This window comes from Macrobrachium nipponense, chromosome 2, assembly GCF_015104395.2.
Source record: "Macrobrachium nipponense isolate FS-2020 chromosome 2, ASM1510439v2, whole genome shotgun sequence".
Classification (NCBI taxonomy): Eukaryota; Metazoa; Arthropoda; class Malacostraca; order Decapoda; family Palaemonidae; genus Macrobrachium; species Macrobrachium nipponense.
Window position 1 is genome coordinate 77,620,475 of NC_087201.1, and position 25,829 is coordinate 77,646,303.

At 40.8% G+C, this 25,829-nt stretch overlaps 1 protein-coding gene across 6 annotated transcripts in view; it reads right to left on the bottom strand.

Moving 5' to 3' along the window:
• Nucleotides 1-313: 313 nt before the first annotated feature.
• The window catches only part of LOC135220686 (vesicle-associated membrane protein 7-like), a 158,837-nt gene continuing 133,321 nt past the window's right edge, over nt 314-25,829 (bottom strand). For all 6 annotated transcript variants that reach the window (XM_064258064.1, XM_064258066.1, XM_064258062.1 and 3 more), the window contains one exon: nt 314-2,086. In XM_064258064.1, coding sequence (XP_064114134.1) covers nt 2,021-2,086 — 66 coding nt within the window. In that variant the 3' untranslated portion in view covers nt 314-2,020. The remainder of the gene's footprint in view (nt 2,087-25,829) is intronic.

The following is a 25,829-nucleotide window of genomic DNA, read 5'->3' on the forward strand; positions in this document are numbered from 1 at the left end:
CCTCTGCAGTTTACCAAGGCAGATGGGCGATTTACTGTGATTGATGTTGTAAGCGGGTTTTTTTTTCTCAGTTTAATAATTGGATAATTTGAAAATAATGTTTTTGAAAAATTTCCTTGATTTATCCTCAAAACTTGACATTCACTTTTGTTAGCAACTGGACATAAACTGAACTGTTACTGTTGACTTCTCATCAATAAATTTGGAACTTAGATGCAAAGATTGCCATAAAGGAGAATCAAGCAATAAAACCTCAAATCTTGCATGAGGTGAAATTTGGTCTTGTTAGTACAAAATTAGGTAATAGAAAAAATTTTAAATTCTAAAAGTATATTCAAGAAATGCAAGAAGTACCTCACATTATTCTGTAAAAATCTTTAGCTAAAACAATTGGTCCCATTTCAGATTTTATATTCAAAATGCTGGAACATTATTAGTAGAAGACTAGACAAAACAAATTGAATGAAAATACAAATTGGAAGTAATAATGCTTCTTCATAAAACTATTTGGTAACAGCATACTTTATCCATAAAAAATAAAACTTGTACAAATGTTTAAGAGGTAAAAATATTTATGAACCTAAAATTTTGGTCTAGCACTACAGTAAGTAGTAAATACCAACTAGGTATGTAAAAACTTGTACATTAAAAAATTTCAAACTAAGGGTTGGTTGGTATTTTGAAGTAATATTCTGCCACAGCCATAGCATAATAAAGAATCCTCGAATATTACCAAACTGGAAAATATAAAAGTATAGTTTACCAAAGAAAACTATATCTCGGGTTCAATAAAAAGTTACCATTTAATTACTCACAACCATCAGTGTCAGACTAAATATACATTTCCATAGTATGTTATATGATGCATGGGAAATTTGTGAATTCCATATCATTTCCTTGATTATTACAAATTAACTGACTGCTTGTGCTATACAGGATTTCAGATCATGTAACACCATGTAAACAACTTAAATGTTAAAATCTGCAGTGTAAGAGGGTAGAGCCGTAGTATTTGTCAAGCACCACAAGATGTGCTTTAGTAAAATATAGTTTCTAGTTTAGCATTATGTCACTGGATGGAGTGCACAGTCAACATCTACATGTTTCTGTATACGTATACTGTTAGGTGAAAAATATGTCCATTTCTTTTCTCAATGAGTCAAATTTCTTATGTGAAGGCTAATGATGAACAAGTTCAGATCTAAGCGGTGCAACTCAAAATATCGTGTTTCAGAAACAGCAACAGTCAGTCAGTCTCAAAATGTCAAAAGTTACATCAACTCTCAAAGTAATACATATTTAGAATATAAAAAATCACAGAATAGATTCCTAAAAACAAACTATATGCATCTATGGGATTGGAAGAATACAAGGAAAAATCCACCAACGTACTGGGATATAATAAATATTCTAATTTTTATGAGTTGAGAACTTGAGGTGACAATGATCTAACCTTTATAACAACTTTTGTTTCATTGACAGAAACATTTTAATATACTGTAAACTAAAATATAAAAATTACTTTGCATATACAGACAAAAAATTAATGTATGAAATCTACATACATATTCTTAAAAATGGAATGATAAGCACATATAAAATAACTATGATCTTTAATGCTCAAGTATACTCATTATATCAAATTATGATTTTTAATGCTCTAGTATAATTGTTAGTTTTGCATAAAATGCCTTTAATGCCATTTTTTACCAATTTACTTCTCTCTCTGTTCTTTGTAACTATTGAACAAAACCTTCCATTACAAATCCAAAATACATACAGTGACTACAGCAGCAGCAGTAAACTTTCAGTGATACTACAACACATTCGTCACTACAAAGGAATTAAAACTTAAATTCATAAAATTTAAGACTGCATTTGAAAAGATACATAATATACAATAACATATGAGACATTTAGTGCGCATTTACAAACTATTATACTACAAAAATATAGAAAAATTACAAGCTACCCTTTCTAGTTTGTGACAAAGCTCTTAAAATTACATTTTATCACAGACTCAGTCACCAGCACAATTATGCCAAGTTGGTCCGCAAATCAAAGCACCAATGACGTAAATGCCTACCTGTAAGGAAAAGTAAAAATTTATTAAAAACCAAAAACAAGTCTTAAATATACTACATCCTTCTAAATTAGTGAAGTTTTCAGCCAAAATGCCATAAGATGTTTAGGACTTTAAACTTCTTTTAGCATAGGTATTCTACAAAGACTTTTATGAAAAAAGTAGTTTACAACTGAACACGATGTTGCTGTTGAACATCATCATCTTACAACCATAATATTAAATCCAATAAAGGTAACCCTAGTTAAGAGAGATGAGCACAAAACACTTATGGTAATAAATACTGAGCAACTTTGCTAGCGATGGTAGTGTTGATATGCTGCTGACATACATACATAGGAAACCTATTATAAAAACATCAGTGATGATACGAAACTGGTAAATTGCGAGACTATATTCTTCCATTCACAAAAGAATTTTACTTTTTATTTTTCTGAGACCAAAGGATTAGAAAACTACTACTGAGCATTTAAGTTTCTATTGCTTAACTGAATACTAAATCATTTGAATAAACTATTATTCTTACTAAATCATTTTAATAAACGATTATTCCTAATGACTAGAGCAAGTACATATACCATTATAAAGAAAAAGTGATCATTAAAACTACAAACCAAGACTCAAGTGAGCCTGCTCAATATAATGCACTTGCACCTAATTTGAATTTCTTACGTTTCAATAATTCCCCGTTGGGGGTATGGCTGTTAGTTCACCTCATGCTATGCACTGAAGACATTACATAAGGTTCTTTGCAGTTGTCCCTTTGGCCCTAATTGCAATCCCTTCCAACTCTTTTACTGTACCTTCACTCATACTCTCTTCCATCTTACTTTCCACCCTTTCCTAAAAATTGTTTCAAAGAACATATGTACAACTGCAAGGTTTTTCTCCTGTTACACTTTTTAAAATCTATTATATTCCATTTCATTCAACCTAATTTCCCTTTGGTGGAAGACTTACCATTGGCATGGCACTCTAGAAATACAAAGAAAATTAAGAACTAGGGATTCTCTGTGGTCAAGACAGCAGGAAACTGTCAATCACACAAAAGCAAAAGGGTTTTAAGGGTATAACAACTGCTGATAATTCATAGAGCAACAAATATTATCAAGGTGAGAATGGATTGCCTAATGGAATGGAAAACAAAATTCTGGCCAAAGGCCATGAGGTGGGACCTATGAGGTCATTCAGCCATGAGAGGGAAATTGAGAGTAAAAAGATTTTAAAGGTGTAGGAGCCTCACAGTTGTGGTATGAAATGACAAATTTTCTAAGACAATTTGTATTTTTCATAGCTACAAACCTGAGGTCTTAACAATAGGATAATTTTCTGGTGCCTAGCTGGATCTGGTTAAATCGTAGATGAAAAACAAGGAATCTTGTGAGATCTAGCAACATGTGCGTGTATCAGGTGAAAACTGGTCAAGGGCCATGCACCCATGCCACCACGTTCAGTCTTTCCCAAACCAGTATGTCTTTAAGACGACAGAGGGGCAGCTAGAGGTGGGCAGTACAACGTTAAGACCTCAGGTTTGTAGCTATGAAGAATATATATTGTCTCAGAAAAGTTGTTCATAAGGTTACAAGCCTTCGGTCTTAACAATAGGATAGACTTATACTTGGGCTGGAGGTACAGATCTCCTAAACTGGCTGGGGGACTACCCACCAGTCCAGCTCCAGATGAAATATCTACTGGAGAGGGACTGATGCCCGTGAGAAGCTAGATGCAGTGATATCAAACAACTCAGCAACTGGGTTACCTACAATGATATATAGGACAAATCATTGCATAGGGAACTAAAGAGTAACCTTGACTGTTCAATAACAAACCAATGCATCAGGGTTCATTACTACTCCTTACTCCCCCTTGCTAAGGAGCGGAGTATATGCTACCGAATAGAGGGTTAGTTATTTGCATACCAAGCAACCAAACTATCAGTATGACCACGTTACTCACCTGTATCAGACCAGTCCAGCAAATAAAGTGTCTATTCCTCAACCCACCAGTAGGAAGAAGGAAAGGTACAAGAGAAAGAGAGACCAGCTAACTAACTCATTCTCTCATCCACACAATCATCTTGGGTAAGATACAAATGTGCCCTGTTAAGGGCAACGATGTGTTACACAATCTGTTGGGCAGCCACCACAGGACCTAGGGAAAACGCATCCATAGATATGTGGGCAAGATCTATTAAGATAGAAAGAGGTGAACGTGGACCGGTGTATTCCAGAGAGGGACCAGTACCCCTAACGTCATGTGCTCTGGCCTGCACAGACGTGACGGTGGAATCATCAAGAGTCAAATACGCCAGGCTGATAGCTTCACGTATCCATAAAGAGATTGTATTCTTGGACACCTCTTTCTTCGTACGCCCTGTGCTAACAAAAAGCCTAAGATGCCGTGTTCTTTTAAGATAGCAATGTAGAGCCATTACAGGACATAGCAAAAGCTCTTGAGAATCACCGCCCACAAAGTCGTCCAGTGATGGAATGGAAAAGGAGGCAAACGTATCATCCTGCACTGAGGGATTCTGGGTCTTAGCATATCCATAAAGAGATTGTATTTTTGGACATCTTCGTACGCCCCATGCTAACAAAAAGCCTAAGATGCTGTGTCCTTTTAAGATAGCAATGTAGAGCCATTACAGGACATAGCAAAAGCTCTTGAGAATCACCGCCCACAAAGTCGTCCAGTGATGGAATGGAAAAAGAGGCAAACCTATCATCTGACACTGATGGATTCTGGGTCTTAGCCACAAAATGAATTCCGGGTCAAATTCGAAGGACACTGAACCCCAAAACCCTGGTGTGCTTCACATCATAGCTCAGGCCATGTAGCTCCCCCACTCTCTTCGAAGACGCCAAGGCCAGGAGGAAAACCATTTTGAGTGTCAAGTTCCTGTCTGACGAACGACGCAAAGTGAAACTTCTCAAGACCAAGGAAACACGGGATTGAGCTCTCTAGAACACGACTGGTCAAATGCCTTGACTAGCAAGTTGAGTTCCCTGGATGAGATGTCGATACCTCCAAGACGTAACACTAAACTCAGGGCCGCCCTGTAGTAGCCTCTAATGGCAGAAACAGACAAACCTTACTCATCCCTGAGGAAGGTCGAAAAGTCTGCTATGTGCTGAATACAGGTTCCGAGTGGAGAAAAAACCTGTTTACGACACCAATCACAGTAAATCGCCCATTTGCCTTGGTAAATGGCAGAGGTGGACTTTCTAAGACTGCTGGACATATCCCATGCTGTCCTCTGAGAAAAGCCTCTCGCTCGGAGGAGATGCTTGATAGCCTCCAACCATGGAGAGACAGGGATTCTACTGACTGGTGGAATCTTTCTACATGTGGCTGACACAGAAGATGCTGCCAGGGGGAATCTCCCTCAGTACCTCTGACAACAACGGCAGCAGGTCTGGAAACCATTCCGCCTGTGGCCACAGAGGGGCTACCAAAGTCATCCTGAGGCTCTGCGAACTCATCAACCTGTTCAGGACTTGATGGATCAAACAAAACGGAAGGAAGGCATACACATGTTGGAATGGGTCCTCCGCCAAATCCAAAAGCCCGAAGTAATGAGGCCGCCTAAATGAGCACCCTAACCTGCGAGGGAGGCATCTGAAAACAGAAGGAAGTCCGGGGGAACAAAACGCAGAAGAACACCCTTCAAGAAATTCCGGTCATCCAACCACCACCAACGAAGGTATTCTCTCACTTCCAAGGACAGAGGAACCCTTATCAGGGGCGAGTCCCCTGCCGGAGACCAGAATTCTCTGTCTCCATCGAAGAGACTGAAGATGAAGTTGCCCATGAGGGACCAGCTTCTCCAGAGAAGACAAAATTCCCAGAAGAACCTGCCACTGATGAGCTGACTGATGTGGTTGCGATAGGAAGTCAAGCACCACTACTCACATCTTCTCCAACCCTTAATCCGACGGGAAAACTCTTGAGACTGCCGTATCAATGGCCATACCCAGATAGAGAATCCTTTGACTGGGTACGAGGTTTGACTTCTCTTGGTTTACCATGATGCCGAGTTCCAGACATAACCAAAGCAGACAATCTCTGTCCTGTAGCAGCTTCTCTCCGGAACCTTCCCGGACCAACCAATTGTCGAGGTATCTCAGCAAATGGATCACCTGAGCATAGGCCCAACTTGACGAGAAAAGACCCTTGTGAACACCTAAGGGGACATGGTCAACCCGAAGCACAGGATGAAAGGGGATCTGGAAATATGCGTCCTTTCAGTCTATTGATAGCATGAAGTTGCTTTCCCTCACAGCTGCCAACACTGATCGCGGGGTCTCCATCTTGAACTTCGTCTTCCTGATGAATTGACTCAAGGTGGATAAGTCGATCACAGGTCTCCAACCCCATGACGCTTTGGACACCAAGAAGGTGTGACAGTAAAACCTTGGAGACGGATGCACCGCTTCCTCTATTGCATCCTTGTCCAGCATCTTCTGCACTTCCTCCTGGAGAGCCAAGAACTTCGGAGAATCTGGGGGGGGATACACCTGCCTCAGCAGAAGCTTGTCTGAGAGCAGGGGGAGAAGTCGAATGGCAGTAGATGGACAACCCCCTTACTTCTGCCCCTGGAGCCCCTTCTTGACCTGTAAGAGCGGGAGTGAATGGGACGTTGGTCCTCTGACTTAGACTGGGATGAATGGGAAGGCCCTGCCGAAACCGATCTCCTAGACGGCCTACCAGGCGACGATCTCTGTGATTGCTGTTGAGCAGGGGGGGGAGGAGGAGCGGGACGTCTCCGAGAATAAGACTCTGACTTTGACACAGCCTGGTGCACTAACCTGTCCTTCGTCTATTGCGCCTCCAGCTCAGTCCGGGGAACAGGAACCGAGATTCTAACAGGTCCCCATTTCTTAGTGCCAACAAGGACTCAGGGTCAACCGATCTTGCTATTTTGGACAAAGCCGTGTCTCTTCTCATCAGAAGATGATTAGCCCACAAATTGACGCTGAGATGTGCGAGATACGAGAACGCCTTGCCCCCAGACTGTAACAAACTGGCTAGGAACATTACTACACACACTCCCAATAGATGTCTAATATACGTGGCCACATGCGAGTGTGTGCGAGGCGGACCCACGTATGTGGGAAGAAGCATCTCGAACACTTGGCAAAGAATGAGAATTCCTTGAAGCTGAACCCCGGGCAGCATTAAGGGGAGGGGGAGACGAACACCCCTACTACACTACTTCCACATTCACAACCTTCAATCTCTTCACAGGCGCCTTGAGATCCTTAAGGTGACGAATAGTCCTTGGTGCCAAAGAAGCAGAAGAATCAGTAATGTGCGCATGAATGTGCAAGGTTGCAACACACTCGCAACTCGATGCAGAGGACAAAGCAGCCACTGCAGATTGCACAGGGGATGAAAGACAAACACTCTCCAGAACAATGGCTTGCCGCTCCTCACTCACAGATGAAGAAAAGGCAAAGTCCTTAACCTTCCAACGCTTGATACGCGATGCGGCAGAGAAGGGGAAGAAGGAGATGATAACAGTACTGACTCCATACACATTCTCCTGGCAGGAGGGGGGAGGGGGGGGGGGGGGATGACGCAACACGCTTGCTCCCAGTCTTCCCAGCAGACATGGCAGCAAACCTATCTTCCAAAACAGAGTCCAATCTCTTAAGAACTGCCTGACATAAACCCTCAGACAGATCAGCAAGAGAGGGCACAGACGACATGGAAGGGAGATGAAGCACACTGGATGGCAGCGAAGATGTCACAGGAGCAAATGATGATGACACAGAAGAGCGAGGCAGCCCAGCAGAGGGAACTGGGAATGATGTCATCGATGGAAGTGACGTCACCAGCAGCGCTGATGTCACAGCTTCCCCTCGACCCGAGGAGGTGGCAGGCGCCACTGGCAGAAAGATACAAAATGGCTGACTCTGTGACATCACCAGCAGCGCTGAGATCATGGCTTCTCTCAGACTCAATGAAGCGGCAAGCGTCACTGGCGGAACAATACAACATGGCTGACCCCAGCTACCAACGAAGACGAGGCCAGGAGGAGGGGGAAGTGCTTGGGTAGCCTGAAGGGGGAGGCGAGCATCCATGAAAATTTATCAGCAAACCCTCCAAGGAGGGTGAACCCCGTAGCCCAAGCGACCCCCAGAGCGCCGCCATTTTGGACGCCCCTGAATCTGAAACAAAAGAAACTGATGAAAAAGCCTCCTCCCTTGCAGGAAGTAAATTAACTCCCAAGGAAGAGAGGGCGACATTACATAATAAATCAGCCTGAGGGCCTCCCAATACTTCCAAACGACGAATCAATGGAAGAAAAGGAAGGAGACAAAGGCACAATGACACTAGCATGGGGTGTGACTGCGGCAGGAGATGAAGCATCAGGGAGAGAGGATGAAAATCCCTCCCACGGAGGAAGGGTAGAAACTCTACAAAGCTCCCTCTTACTATATACTATATACTCATCTAGCTGCTGTTCTTTCCCTGTGCCTAGGGTCTGTGGTTGCAGAATCCTTGAATAGAGAGCTGGTACATATCCATAAGGGAAGTAGACTTTAGGGTGTGAGGCTTAACCCTTAAACGCCAAGCCGGTATTTCCGAAATTGTCTCCCGTATGCCAGTGGCGTTCGGGAGCGAGCGCCGAAGCGGAAAAAAGTTTTTTAAAAAAATCACAGCACGCTTAGTTTTCAAGATTAAGAGTTAATTTTCGGCTCCTTTTTTGTAATTGCCTGAAGTTTAGTATGCAACCATCAGAAATGAAAAAATATCATTATCATATATAAATATTGGGATATATGACAGCGCAAAAAAATTTTTCATATAGTATATGTAATTGTATACAAATCACGCTGTGAGCAAAATGGTTAAAGCTAATGAGTTAATTATTTTTTCGTTGTATTGTACACTAAATTGATTTTGGTATATAACAAATTGTAAAACGATCAAAGCAACACAGAGAAAAAATATTATCACAATATGATGCATGAATTCGTAACGCGCAGACGTAAAATAAAGTTGTTTTCAAAAATTCACCATAAATCTAAATATTGTACTAGATTCCCATTTGTTGCAAAATGAAGGTAATTGATTGAATATTACTAGACCGTAAGTGTTGTAGCTTACAATTGCAGTTTTTGACCATTTCAGTCGAGTTAAAGTTGACCGAAGGTCGAATTTTTTCTATTTATCGTGATTTATATGAAAATATTTCAAAGCTGATAAAAGCTACATCCATGAGTTATTTTTTGTTGTATTCTACATGAAATTGCACACATTTTCATATATAAAACTTTATGGTACGGCTAATATAAAACGGTGCAAACATTATGACAATCGGACGAAAAAATTTCTGATTTTTTGGGCAGTTACAGCGAGGACGTAAGGAAAAAGTTTTTTCAAAAATTCACCATAAGTCAAAATATTGTGCTATAGACTTCCAATTTATTGCAAAATTAAGGTAAATAATTGAATATTACTAGAATGTAATACTTTCAGCTTACAATTGCATTTTTCAACCATTTCGGTCGAGTCAAAGTTAACCAAAGGTTGAAATTTTGGCACCTCGTTATTTATATGAAAAAGCTACAACCATGGGTTGTTTTTAGTTGTATTCTACATGAAATTGCGCACATTTTCATTTATAAAACTTTATGTAATGGCTAATATAAAATGGTGCAAACTTTACAACAATCTGATGAAAAAATGTCTGATTTCTGATTTGTTGCAAAATGAAGGTAAATTATTGAATATTGCTAGAATGTAAGAGTTTTAGCTTACAATTGCGTTTTTCTACCATTTTGGTCGAGTCAAATTTGACCAAAGGTTGATATTTTGGAGCTTATCGTGATTTATATGAGAATATTTCAAAACTGATAAAAGCTACAGCCTTGGGTTGCTTTTCGTTGTATTCTACATGAAATTGCGCACATTTTCATATATAAAACTTTATGTAACGGCTAATATAAAATGGTGCAAACAGTACGACAATCGGACGAAAAAATGTCTGATTTTTTCGGCAGTCACCGCGTGGACGCAAGGAAAATTTTTTTCAAAAATTCACCATAAATCGAAATATTGTGCTAGAGACTTCCAATTTGTTGCAAAATAAAGGTAAATGATTGAATATTACTAGAATGTAAGAGATTTAGCTTACAATTGTGTTTTTTGACCATTTTGGTTGAGTCAAATTTGACCAAAGGTTGAAATTTTGGCACATTGTGATTTATATGAAAATATTTCAAAACTAATAAAAGCTACAACCCTGCATTGTTTTTGGTTGTATTCTACATGAAATTGTGCACATTTTCATATATAACACTTTATGTAACGGGTAATATAAAACGGTGCAAACACTACGACAATCGGACGAAAAAATTTCAGATTTTTTTAGGAAGAGTTACCGCACAGACATAAGGAAAGTTTTTTCAAAAATTCACCATAAATCAAAATATTGTTCTAAAGACTTCTAATTTGTTGCAAAATAAAGATAAATGATTGAATATTACTAGAATATAAGAGTTTTAGCTTACAAATGCGTTTTTCGACCATTTCGGTAGAGTCAAATTTGACCGAAGGTTGAAATTTTGGCACTTATCGTTATTTATATGAAAATATTTCAAAACAGATAAAAGCTACAACCATGGGTTGTTTTTTGTTGTATTCTACATGAAATTACACACATTTTCTATATATAAAACTCTATGTAACGGCTAATATAAAATGGTTCAAAAATTATGTCAGTGACGAAATAATTTCTGAGATCTGTCGCTGATGCTTTTTAGTGCGAGAAGAAAGAAATTTGCGCATGCGCGCCTGGGTAACACTTGTAAACAAAACAACAGCTTGATTTGTGAACTCCCAGAATCCCTCAAGGTGCGTGATTCAAAAGTTTTCACCAAGTGGGCCTATAACTATTAAAAAAAAACTTTTTTGCGTCGACGTATCATACGTCAATTAAGCACCCAACAGACAATTTTTGTCGACGTTTAATATGTCCAATAGGCGTTTAAGGGTTAACCTTTCTAAAACTCAAAGTATGAGAGTCAATCCAGAAGACTTGCCTTTACATCCTGACTTACAAATAAATAGTATACAGTGGTCCCCCCGTATTCGCAGGGGATGCGTACCAGACCCCCCTGTGAATAGTTAGAACCCGCGAATAGTTGGAACCCCTATAAAAATGCTAAAAACAGCCTATTTTGTTAGTTAAAACTCAAGAAAAACCCACTAAAAATGTTAACACTTGGTTTTTTTAACCCTCTTACGCCGAAGCCCTAAAAATAAAAACCTCTCCTGTATGCCGGGGCCGGTTTGGGGTGAGCGCGGAAGCGGAAAAAATATTTTTGTCAAAAAATCACAGCGCGCTTAGTTTTGAAGATTGAGAGTTCATTTTTGGCTCATTTTTTGTCATTGCCTGAAGTTTAGTATGCAACCATCAGAAATTAAAAATAATATCATTATCATATGTAAATAATGCGATATATGGTAGCGAAAAAAAAATATTCATACATAATTGTATTCAAATCACGCTGTGCAAAAAAAGGTCAAAGCTAACGAGTTACTTTTTTTTTCGTTGTATTGTACACTAAATTGCAATCATTTTGATATATAATCCATTGTAAAACAATGAAAGCAACACCAGAAAAATATTATCACAAAATGATGTACGAATTCGTAACGCGCGGACGTAAAAAAAAGGGATTTTGACGAAGGGAAAAATCTATTTCTGGGTGATTGGCTCGTGTCGCCCTATGAAAGTATCCTTAATATCATTCTTTCTAGGTAAAATTATCCTAAAATTACCAGAGAAAAAACAAAATTAAGAAAATGTCAGTACAACTGACTCGCTCACTCTTAAAAAGAAGTGTCGGTATGAAATAGGGGCGAGTGTGGAACACTACCACGAGCCAAACACCAATTAGAACTTCCTATCAGAATCCCCCCAAGAGAGAGCTGATACCAACGGGCGATGCAGCCTCTACTACTACTACTAGAGGACGCCACGGACAGCAGCGCCCCTAGCGGACATCCTTAATAGAATAGCTAAATACATCTTGTCCTGCAAGGGGGGAAAACAACCATAAAAAAGGGGGGGTTTCATAGGGCGACACGAGCAATCACCCAGAAATAGATTTTTTCCTTAGTTCAACATCCACCTTTGCGGGGCTCAGCTCGTGTCGGCCTATGAAAGAGTACCAGAGAAACAGACAAGATGGGAAAAAAGGGAACAATGAAAAACAGTGTAAAATGATGGATATAATATAAGTAAATCAATTACAGCATACAAATCAAGTACTTAAACTAACTTATATTAAACAGTAAAATAATAGAACGTTAGTAAACTTAAAGTACTTAAATGGTAATGTTACAAGTAAATTACAGAGATGCATGTAATATAAGGAAAACAGGGGATTTACTTAACAAAATTACAAAATATTTAAACTCATGTGTCCTACCCTAGCATAAAAATAAGGGTAGGTACACTGAAATCCATCATCAATATAAATATTCCAAAATATATACAAACACATTGTGACTGAAGTTCATCATAAATACAAAATGGTGAATATATACAAACATATTGTGTCCTACCCTAGCATAAAAATAAGGGTAGGTACACTGAAGTACATTATCAGTACAAGTGTGGATGTCCCTAGCAAAAAAATAAGGGACAATCCACTATATGATTCAACGGCTAAGGCTATGATGTTGAGTAGCCTGACGATAGTGTGAGGCATGTTGGTTGATGTAGGTAGAAAGGAGACCTGGATCTATACTACAACTACTATACAGTATCAGGGAAACTATGTTTTCCCGCTGCTACTGCTGAAACTTAAAGATTCCAAGGACTTTAAATAATGCCGTTTAAAGACTGTCGGGGATTTCCATCCAGTATACTTTCTAAGATCCTCAAAGTTCATATGTTGAAAATAATTAATTGAGGTGGCTACTCCCCTGATATCATGTGCTTTTGGGAATGATTCAGGGTTGGCTTGTTTAATGAAGTAAAGGATTTGCTGTCTAATGCCTTTAACTGATAAAGTACCACCTTTTTCTCTCATGAAGAGAGCACCTGAGGATCTAGAAGAAGTACGAGATAGAAAGGCTCTAAGAGTTGATACTGGGCAGAGAGAAGGATCCTGAGGAAGTGGGATAACCTTCCAAGGAGCCCACCTTGCAAGAGGATCTTCATTTTTGGCTAAAAAGCTACGATCCGGAGCAAGTAGAACTTCTCCTGATGGGAGGAATTCCACATGACCCGCATCCCTGGATAGAGCCGACAGTTCTGAAATTCTAGCTCCTGAAGCTAGGCTTAATAAGAATAATGTCTTCCTCAGGAGCATTATGAATGTACAAGATGAGTTGTCAGTATCTGAAGCTAGTTTGAGGACATCATTTAAGAACCATGAAACTGTAGTAGGCCATCTGAGAAGGTCTAAGTCTAGCACAAGCTTTAGGAATAGATGTGAAATAAGATTCAGTCAGATCTATCTGAAAACCTACTTGAAAGATTTCTTCAAAAGCCGATTTATGAGTGGTAATCGTGCTAGCTGCTAAACCTTTTTCAAATAAGGATCTGAAAAAGGATATAGCCAAATTAACTGTCATGGTTGTAGTGTTCGATTCTCTCAAGAAAGATGCTAATTTTTTAACAGCTGAGTCATATTGTCTAATGGTTGACTCTCTCTTATCTGATTCTAGGAAGAGGATATTCTGTGGATCAATATCAGCATCTTTATTAGCCGCAAACTTCATGAAGTCCATAAAGTTAGGGTCTGGAGAATTCCTGAGGAAGCGAACACAGTCCTCATTTGTACTGATTGTGATAGCTTGGGATTGGGGATCCGTTGAGGTCGGAGACCCAATTCCAGAAGAAGAGGATACCAGTTGCTCTTGGGCCAGTCGGTGCAATCAGAGCTACTATCCCTTTGAAAGACCTTAGTTTGCTTAGGACTTTCAAGAGAAGATTCACTGGAGGAAAAACATAAATTCTCCTCCACTGATTCCAATCCAACGACAGGGCGTCCGTGGCATAAGCCAGAGGGTCCAGGTTGGGGGCCACATAGCAAGGGAGCTTGTGGTTCGCTTGTGAGGCGAAGAGATCCACTTGGAGACCTGGGACTCTCAGGCTTACCCACTGGAAGACCCGACGTCCAGAGACCACTCTGATTCCAGAGGAACTGACCGGGACAGGGCGTCTGCTATCACATTCCTTACTCCTGCAGGTGAGTGGCAGACAGATGCCATTTGTGTTTGTTTGCTAATGCAAAGATGGCTATCATGACATGATTCACATGCTTGGATTGGACCCTCCTCTGTTGATGCAATGAACTACCACTGCACTGTCCAAAACTAGCCTTAGATGAGACTTCTTCGGGGGAAGCAGTCTCTTCAGAGTAAGAAATACTGCCATTGCTTCCAACACGTTTATGTGGAGCTGGCGAAATTGAACTGACCAAGTCCCCTGAACCTGTTTGAACTGAGAGTATCCCCCCCACCCGGACAGGGATGCATCCGTGTGAATGGTTAACACTGGGAGGGGATATTGAAGGGGTACTTTCTTGGCTAAGTTCTTTACTTTTGACCAAGGCCGTAGTTGGTTGCGGAGGATCTGTGGAATTACTGACAACTTGTCTCGATATTTGGAGTTTGCTTTTGACCGCCAAATTCGATTTATATCTTTCAGCCTTGCTTTCAGAAGGATATCTGTTACCGAAGCAAACTGAAGAGACCCTAGGATTCTCTCCTGGTTTCTTCTTGACGTTTGTTTGCATTTGAGAAATTGCCTGACAGATTTTGCTATTTCCTTCCGTTTGACCACTGGAATTGATAGATTGTGGGAAGACAAATCCCATTGGATTCCTAGCCACTGAAAACGAGATTCCGGAATAAGTCTGGATTTCGTTTTGTTTATCTGGAACCCCAGATGTTCCAGAAAGTGAACTACCTTTTTGGTGGCTTTGAGACATTCCTCGACGGTTGGTGCCCAGATCAACCAATCGTCGAGGTATGCCGCTACCATGATTCCCTGAGCTCTCAATTGTTGTACAACCACTTCTGCTATCTTTGTGAATACCCTGGGGGCTACATTCAGACCGAAGGGCATCACTTTGAATGAGAATGTCTGATTTCCTAGCCTGAATCCTAGGAATGGGCGGAAGTGCCTGGCTATAGGGATATGATAGTATGCGTCTGTAAGATCGATGGAGCATGTGACGGCTCCACGCGGAAGTAAGGTCCTTACTTGCGAGAGGGTAAGCATCTTGAACTTGTCGCAGCGAATGAAAGAGTTTAGCTTTGACAAGTCTAAGATTACCCTTCTTTTTGTTGAGCCTTTCTTTGGCACGCTGAATAAGCGACCTTGAAATTAAATAGATGTTTGACTCTCGCAATAGCTCCTTTCTGAAGGAGTTCTTCCGCGTAATCTATCAATTCCTTTGACGGTATCTGATGAAATGATTTGATTGGAGGAGGATCTTTGATCCAGCTCCAGCCTAATCCTTTGGACACTATGCTCTGTGCCCAATTGCTGAACCCCCACCTGTGGCGGAGAAGAGGAACAGCCTCCTCCTACCTGGGGAGCCTCATTGCTGATGGGCGGGTTGGCCACCACGCCCTCCTCTGAACTGTCCTACTCCTCGTACCCCTTCCTGGCGCCACGCTGACGAAAGTAACCTCTCGCCCTACCTCTCGGTTGAGAGTAGCCTTGAGCCTCATATGCAGGGTTGAAGGCCGGCGAGATAGCGTAGGAAGTGGATGGTTGAGATTGCTGGGGCACCAGGAGGATAGGTTGGTTCTGCTTAGAGGTGGAAGGTTGTCCCTGTTGGGTAACTGGGACTGCCTGCACAAATTGCTGCTGTTGCTGAAGTTTTTATATGGCTGGAACCTCTTACCAGCCTTCTTTGGTTTCTTACCAGCAGTGGGAACGGATTCCTGTTTCCTCTTTGAGGAAATACCCCACCTAGCTCTAAGGCTCTGGTTGAGTCTAGCAGCTTCGTGGTGTACCTCGTTCACCGCGGACTCTGGGAAGAGATCCGCTCCCCACATGCTTGCAGCCAAGAGTCTATTAGGCTCATGCCTGATGGTGCACTCTTGTAAGACATGCTTCCGGCAATTCCTCCTAGCCTGGAAGAAGTCAAAAGCGTCCGTTAGAACCGTCTGAAACTGAGATTTCGCCAGAATCTTGAACAGCGGTTCCGCAGCGTAAGAAAGGGCAGCCATTTCTGTGATGATGAGGGAATTGAGGGACCTGCCAAACCTAGTTCGCGCGTCGAACTCTGCCTGGATTAGGGAATCCGGCAGCCTAGGTAGTTTCTCACCGAACTGGTCCATGGCGCAGTCCGTTTTGAGCTTACCCAGCGTGAATGTAGCTGGCAAGTTCTCCCACAATTCTCGAAGGGGGGGCCGGGAAGAGCGGAGAAGTAGAAGTAGACTCCGCCTCCCTCAACTGTGGGATGGGCTCATCCTTGAGGACTGCTGAAGAGATTTTCTCCACCAATTTCGTGGCAAACGAAGAGAAACCTCCTCTTCCGTCGCGAAAATAGTGAAGGGACTCTTGTAGGCTTGGAGTTTAGTGTTTGTACACTCCCAGTCCTCAAGGCAGTGAACCATTCCCGTTGAGCATGGTCTCTACTATACAGGACCGACTCCTTAGAGATCTTATCCTCTCTCGTCAAAGCCGTCGGCGTCAGCCTAGCATAACCAATGAAAGGCTGCGTCAGGCCCGGAGGGTAAAACTCGAAGTCCTCAATCCTTCGAGTTCCACACTCCGAGATAGAGATCATTCCATCTTTGAACGGAGCGTAGGCAGCTACTCTCCATGGGTTCTCCATAGAGAAAGCTGGCAAGGAGTCATATGGCGGGAGTTGAAGAATCCCCGTGCTTGATGCTGGGGAGACTGGGGGGAGGAAACTGAGATAGCCCAGCTACTCGGTCCTCATTTTCTCTCATTCTGTTAGAGAGATCCTGGATTGATTGATTGGCCAGATTGCGACAGAGTGTTTGACAACTGTGCAAACATCTGTTCGAACTTTGTCCCAGTGCGGAGATTTGTGAGCCTACCAGCACGCCCACTGTTCCATCACCCTGCTGAGAAAGCAGAGGGATCGAAGGAGCTAGTGCTTGCTACCCCTACCGGCGTAGCCGGAGTGGAAGCGGTGGAGGCGGGAGAAGGCAATGACTCCAGCTGGGAGCGCGAGCCTTCTTCCTTCGAAGCCTTGCTTCTAGAGCTCTTTGATTGAGAAGAGCTCGGCCTTGCCTTCACCGCATCGGCATAGGAAGTCGACGATTCTTAGCCGAAGAAGACGAAGACGACTTCCTAGAAGTCGTCTTAGCTAGCGTCTTCGGTTCTCTCTTTCCCTTCTCCTTAGGAGGTACAGAGAGAGCGGGAGAGCGAATAGGGATCTCAGATCCCGCAAAGCCTTGGAATGAAGCAGAAGAAGAGGGGGACAGGAGAAGATCCAGGAGCACCCAAGGAAAGACCTTGGGCGCCCGACACACGGCCAGCTTCCTGTCTAAAATGTAGGGCTGGCCCTTGGCGGCGTTCTTCCCGAAGCCGCCCCACGCCCACCGCTTTCAGGGTGGCTTCAGGGAGGGCGACACCCTTCCCTCACACCGATAGCCTGAAACAAAGAAGGTTGAGATTTAGCTGCCAATAGTGGAACGGGTTAACAAACTTACGACTAGAAGTTGTTAGTAAAATGATAAGTAAGCCTATAATGGACTTACCCCATCTCCAGCTGACCGACCAGGTCGTAGCAGATGGCGCAGGCTTCAGGATGCCAGACGATCGTCTCGTTGAACGACGTGGCACAGGGGGCGTGAGACCTACACTCATCGTGTCCACAGGGGTCGAACAGCGTCGCGTTACACGCTGGGACCCTGGCAGTGTAGCCTGTAAGTGAAAAAGTACATGAGTACCAAGTAAACACTTACAGCCTAACATATGCTCCGCTGGTGCCGGAGCGATAAAGTTAGATTAAACCAGAGCCCCGCCAAAATACGTGTGATAACCAGGTTGGTATATAGGCTATGGCTCCGCCGATGGCGGAAGCACAAAAGTCAACCAACTAGGAGTGGTGGTAATGGAAACCACGACGGAAAATGGCGGGGATGGTTGATAAAATAATAATAATAATACACAATTCATTGTAAAATATTGTACAATTAGGGTATATCCTTAAAATAACAATAATAAAACAACTTCTCTCCGCCCGTCTACTAGAAGAGTGCGTAGGTAAGGGGTAAGCTCCCTTCCGTAGCGGGGGAGAGATATAAGGATATAGTAGGCAAGCAATTGACCACTCGTAGTGCCCACCCCGCCCGCTAGCGGAGCCAGTAGCCTATAACCAAAGGTGCCCCGGCTGACGGAAGGAATCCTTTCGTATCGTAAGGGAGGTGGCTGAGCAACTGGGGAGGGGGGAGGAAGGTCTCGGCGAAACACGGCGGGAGCGAGAAAGGAGGGAGGGATGGCCTACTCCTCCCTGCCTCACCAACTACCCGCATGGAGACCCAGGTAACCTCCATGAGTGGTCGCCCTATACCCCCCGCTGGGAGGAACCCCTGGTCACCTCCGAAAGGATGAGAGAAGGCGATGAGGTTGTCATGACAACCAAGGGGTCCCCCAGCTCCTCCCTATATCAGAAAGGGAGGGAAGGGGCAGGGTAAGGTGCTATGGGACACGTGACCGCAAGTGGCCTAGGCCGCGAGCAACACAACCGTGGTAGGGCCACGTGAACCAAGCTGTACCAATACACGGAACAAGCACCTAGGCTAGCCTAACACCCTAAATAAAATAAATATACATCGAAAGACGGAAGAGACACTTTTAGTAATAGAGAAAGAAGCCAGGACCCGGAGGCAGACTGTTCCAAGAAACAGAAGCCTACTCGGAGCCAGCGATAGCCGATGTAGAGCAAGAGCCGGGATGCTGGGCCGGAATAATAAGGATAGCCCTAAATACCAAGCTAAGAGAATGGTAGGAGGGCTGAACTATCTAAAACTCGATGTAAAACAATGAACGTGATTAAGTAAGCCCATAAGTATAAGAAGTCCCAGTATGGAGGACCGGGAATTCTTACGAGGCGGCATGGCCGCCACGAGACAACCGGGGAACCGTATATGACCTATTAAGAGGAAAATACTGGTACCCGGAAGATAAAACTGTGGTAAAATATTACTTATGAGTTACTTAACTTAGCCGTGGCAATTGCAGAGCGTTCCATTGTAGAATTTACGGATAATATCCAAAAAAGCACGAGCACAAGAAAATGGCGACTTGTCGCTAGCGCTAAAAATTAAGGATGTCCGCTAGGGGCGCTGCTGTCCGTGGCGTCCTCTAGTAGTAGTTAGTAGAGGCTGCATCGCCCGTTGGTATCAGCTCTCTCTTCGGGGGGCTTGGGGGGTTCTGATAGGAAGTTCTAATTGGTGTTTGGCTCGTGGTAGTGTTCCACACTCGCCCCTTTTTCATACCGACACTTCTTTTAAGTGTGACGAGTCAGTTATACTGACATTTTCTTAATTTTGTTTTTCTCTGGTAATTTTAGGATAATTTTACCTAGAAAGAATGATATTAAGGATACTTTCATAGGCCGACACGAGCTGAGCCAGAAATGTTTTTTTCAAAAATTCACCGTAACTCTAAATATTGTTCTAGAGACTTCCAATTTGTTTCAAAATGAAGAAAATTGATTGAATATTACGATACTGTAAGAGTTATAGATTAGAATTGCAGATTTAGACCATTTCGGACGAGTTAAAGTTGACCGAATGTCAAAATTTTTATATATATATATTTTTATATGCACATATTTCGGAGATGGGAAAAGCTACAACCTTCAATTATTTTTTATTGTATTCTTCATGAATTTGCGCACATTTTGATATATGAAACTTTATAAAACGGCTAATATGAATTCATTTCGGAGACTTGCGGCCGCGAATCGGCGCGCGGAGGGAAGTTAAATATATTTTTCAAAAATTCACCATAAATCACAATATTGTTCTAGAGACTTCAAATTTGTTTCAAAATGAAGATAAATGACTGAATATTACTAGGCCGTAAGAGATTTAGCTTGCAATTGCGTTTTTCAACTATTTCGGTAGAGTCAAATTTGACCGAACGTGGTTTTTTTTCTATTAATCGTGATTTATATGCAAATATTTCGAAAAAAGAGAAAAGCTACAACATTCAATCATTTTTAGATGTATTCTACATGAAATTGCGCACATTTTCATATATAAAACTTTATGTAACAGCTAATTTTAAATGGTGCAAACATTTCGACAATCGCACAAAAAAAATTCTGATTTTTTCGGAAGAGTTACCGCGCGGACGTAAGGAAAATGTTTTTTTTTTTTTCATAAATTCACCATAAATCGAAATATTGTGCTAGAGACTTCCAAGTCGTTGCAAAATGAAGGTAAATGATTGAATATTACTAGAATATAAGAGTTTTAGCTTACAATTGCGTTTTTCGACCATTTCGGTAGAGTCAAAGTTGACCAAAAGTTGAAATTTTTGCACTTAACATTATTTATATGAAAATATTTCAAAGCTGATAAGAGCTACAACCATGGGTTGTTTTTAGTTGTATTGTGCATGAAATTGTGCACATTTCCATATATAAAACTTTATGTAACAGCAAATTTAAAATGGTGCAAACATTAGGACAATCGCACAAAAAAATTTATTGGAAGAGTTACTGTGCGAACGTAAGGAAAAAGTTTTTTCATAAATTCACCATAAATCAAAATATTGTGCTAGAGACGTCCAATTTGTTGCAAAATGAAGGCAAATGATTGAATATTACTATAATATAAGAGTTTTAGCTTACAATTGTGTTTCTCGACCATTTAGGTAGAATCAAAGTTGACCGAAGGTTGAAATTTTTGCACTTATCGTTATTTATATGAAAATGTTTCAAAACTGATAAAAGCTACAATCATGAGTATTTTTTGTTGTATTTTACATGAAATTGCACACATTTTCATATATAATACTTCATGTAAAGGATAATTTAAAATGGTGCAAAAATTATGTCAAAGTGACAAAATAATTTTTGAGATGTGTCACTGATACTTTTTAGTGCAATAAGAAAGAAATTCGCGCTTGTGCGCCTGCGTAGCGATTGTAAACAAAACAACGCCTTGATCTGTGAACTCCCAGCATCCCCCAAGGCGCGTGATTCAAAAGTTTTTGGCTGGTAGGCCTATAAGTATTTTTCCGCGAATTTTTTAAAAAACTTTTTTGAGTCGACGTATGATACGTCCATTCGGCATACAGGAGACATTTTGACTCGACGTTTAATACGTCCATTCAGCGTAAGAGGGTTAATAGTTTTATCACAAAAAGTGCATTTTATGATGAAATTAATAAAAAAAACCCAGGAATTTGTGGATATTTCTCATAGAAAAATACCGCGAATGTGTGAATTTTCCGCGAATAATGTGGGGAAACGTTCCCCAGAGAAATCCGCGAATGTGTGAGTCCGCGAATCCGGAGAACGCGAATATGGGGGGTCCACTGTAGTTTTAAATGACAGTAACTCTTTTTAAGATTTTAAGTGCAACTTCTAATAACAAACTGACTTTTGAGAAGCATATATGTACTATTGGCTCCTCTGTTACTGAAAAATTTGGTATCTCTTGGAAATGTTTTGGAATGTTTCCTGATAAAGCTAGTTTATCTTCTGTCTCATTGAGAATAACTGTGGTTTCCAGGTGCTGACTCTCAATTCAAACTCTAAGGGTTATGTCACGAGGCAAGTTTATTTTGCAAACTCTATGCTGATTTATGACACTGAGGTGAAGTTCATTATGCCTGTTGCATAGAATGTACCACAACAACAAATATACTTGGCACTCTCGTTTACCTGATCTAGCTGTCTTTGCTTGCAACACTAAGCAGGCTGCTGCATACTACGTATAATAACACATTTCTGGCTATTTGCCAACCTGTAACATTTTATAGCTAGATCAAATGCCACCATGGAGTAATTTCCAAATTACATTAAGCTTGGTACTTGAAAACTTGTAGACAGAGTCAACAGACTAAAAACCCAAGGCAACTCCAAAGGTAAGGAAAACTTGATAAATAATTAAAAGTGAGGGAACAGAAAATAAAATCATTGCACCTGAATTCAGTCAAGAGACAGCAGGAAGACGAATAAATTTGCTCCTCACTTAAAACATTTGGAGATCAGAAGACTTGACAACTAAACTAGGCAAACTACTTTTCCATATTTTAGATGTAGCCAAAATAAAACTTCTGGCAAACTTAGTAATACAGGCAGTCCCCGGGGGTGTGCCGATAAGTGAAAACCGCCACTAACCAAAACTCGGTGATTTATGGCGTTGATAAAGCACCCTTATGGCGCCATAATTCTATTATTGGTGCCTTGTGGTGCCAATAACCAGAACTCGGCCTATTATGGTGCCATAAATCGCCAATTTTATGGTGCTAGACAAGCCCCATAAAACCGGATTGCCAACATCTGGGGACACTGGACTGTAAAACAACACACTTTGTTTTCAGTGGAAGATTTCAAATTTCAAGAAAGACGTCAGTATAAGTGCATACAAAATGCCAAGTGTACTATTAGCAAGAAAAGTGAAAATAGTTTTCATTAGCTTTTGTTCATCAAATTTCCCATTTGTTTTTAAATGAAAAGACACAATCTCGCTAAATCTACTCTTAAAATATGAAAATACAATGCAAATTTTATATAAGTTAAAACTGCAACACAAAAATATTCAGATAGTACTTGAAAACACAACACATATATGTCCAAAGTAATTGGAATTTTTCAGATGGATTCATTCATAGAGATCTGGAGGATACTGTGTGAATTTCTGATTTTAGTACTATATACTACGTATCACAATGACAATAGTATTTACTTGTTTTCCTTTATGAAAGGGAATATTATTGCATCATCATATGTGGTTATTGTAATATTTTAGTTTCTACAAATTTATGTTTGTATTCCAAATCGTTTAAAGTTAGCTGATGTCAATGGCAGTAAATGTGACTGCTAAAGTAGATTGAGCAAATCTAGATGAATCTGCAAGAGCGTTTTCTATGCTGTGAGGAGGAGCCAGTGTTTTGGGCAGGAGAGCACAAGCCACTGGATACTGGTGTAATGGCTTTTACACGTTGACGACTGATGTTGTTTGTTTGTTTGTATTGTGTTTTTACGTTGCATGGAACCAGTGGTTATTCAGCAACGGGACCAACAGCTTTACATGAATTCCGAACCACGTTGAGAGTGAACTTTTATCACCAGAAACCAGAAATACATATCCCTCACCCCTCAATGGAATGGCCGAGAATCGAACTCGCGACCACCAAGGTGGGACGCCAACTCCATATCAACCACGCCACTGAGACGCTTTGACGACTGATGTTGACATGGAGCAAATGCTAGCAGCTGTTTACAAAGCTACTGTCTTTAAAAGGAAATCTTTACCAGGGTTGAAGTAGCCTGTCAACTCGATGACCTTTTGGCTAAGCTCCCAATACAAGCAGTTCAGAGTTAAGTCTAGACAGCTAACACATCTGCATTACTTTGCCGCGAGGCTGAAAGTTCTCCCATCACATCAGCATTTTCTTTCATAATAAAAAATTTCAATTGCCTGTGCAATAGATATTGAGTTACATACTTGTGGTGATAAATATTTTTACTTTACAAAGCTTTTTTCGAGAATGATTTGTGGATGAAAATTTATTTTTAAAAGTACACTATATCATGAAAGCAAGAATGACCATAGCCTATGGTTGAAATTTTCCACTTCTTTTTACAATTTTGGAATGTTATGGCAACTGTTGAATGAAATCAAGATTAGGGTATGAATTTCTTAGAGAATTAACACGAATACTATGGTCCCTTCAAATTTTATCTAGTATGTATAGTGAAGCACAAAATTAGCAGCCATATCACCCTCTTTCCCCAGTATCTGTGCACCAACTCACCACTCTTTCCTCTGCCTTTCCCCATCACAAGTCCATCACCAATACTATAATTCTCTCTCTCTCGCCACTTCTAATACATACTTTAAAAATATATTATCACTCAATCTCCCAAATAAAATATAATGAATTAAGTAGCTATTAATAGGCCTATGCTTTCACATGAGCAGAATTTGCTCTCTCTCTAATTATAAGTATAAATCTATCAAAGGTTTGTTCTGCATATGAACAAATGACAAATTTTTTATCAATTTGTATTTTATATAGCTATAAAACCTGAGGTCTTAAAATTTTACTGCCCACCTCTAGCCGTCCCTCTCTCGTTATAAATCCTGGGTTGGGGAAAAGACTGAAGTGTCACAAGGTACAGTGCGCGGTCTATGACCAGCTATTACCTCGTATAAACAGGAGTTGCCAGATCTCACAGATTCCTTGCTTTACAATCTTTGATTGTCTTGACCAGTTACCAGCTGGTGCTTGAAAATTTATCCAAAAAAGTCTGTTCCCTCTGACTGTGAAGCACCGAAGCAGTTGAACAACTAAGTGCTGGAAGATCCAACAGATGTTGCACCATAAGGGCATATGGGAATAGGAAGGAGGAGTAGGAAGCAGGTGTTTTTCTTGAGCGTAGAGTCAAGTCTCCATATATTAATAATGAATAATGGTAAAAAACTGTCAATTTGGCATTACTTTTTCTGCTGTCCATGACAGGAGTCTGTTTTACAACTTTTTCAGAGTATCAAGTGGCTCAAGTCAGTAACAGTAGATGGCAAGGTGTGGCATTAATTTTGTGCATGTCCCAACTCACCTCCTACCAAAGGTATATCTCTTACCACAGGTATGGGGATCATCATCCTTAAACCTTTGTTATAGACTGTTATGTTAATTCAAAAAGTGTCAACACCATAATATTGTTTGTGGATTAACATTTTCATGACCATGGCATTAACAATAATCACAATTGGACAGGTAAAAGATTATTCAATTCACAGCACATTTTCATTGCAGTAGTACTCTCACACCACCAACAAAACTGCCAAACAATACCTATTAAAAAAATCAATTCGCCAGTTAAGTCTGTTAGACTACCACTTACCCAGAAACACACAATCACACTCTCTCTCTCCAATCAATTTTTTTGTCAATCTCTGTGCTATTATTAATAGTTTTTCTTTCTTTCTATCTTTTTACTGAATATGAATTTGTATGGCACTTAGTTGTCATCACCCTTATTGCCCACCTTCACTGTAGATATTGGCCCAATCACAGTATAACTAAAAGTAACAGATCTATGAATGTTTACAGAGAGATGATGCACCAGCAGCAGTCAGTGGTTGCTACCTCAATAATGTTAAGTGAACTGAAAAGGTTGCTAACTTGCTGCAGTAAATGTTAGTTTTTTTTTTTTTTTTTAAAGGAGGTGGCTTGCACATTATAGAACACCACTGTAATTACTGTTGCTTAAATGTTTGTTTGTATGGTGTTTTAACGTTGCATGGTTCTGGTGAGACAAGTTCACTCTCGACGCGGTTCGTTAGTCACGTAAAGCTGTTAGTCCCGTTGCTGAATAACCACTTGTTCCATGCAATGTAAAATCACCATACAAATAAAATTTACATTGCATGGAACCAGTGCTTATTCTGTTGCTGAAATGTATTGCATTGATCTGGTGGTCAGTCATATCTGTTGATAAGATATGATAATCTATAGGAAATAGTAATTCATAAATACCAACTTCCTAAGCACTTTCCTCATATCTATTTCTCACATTTCCTTAACTGCACA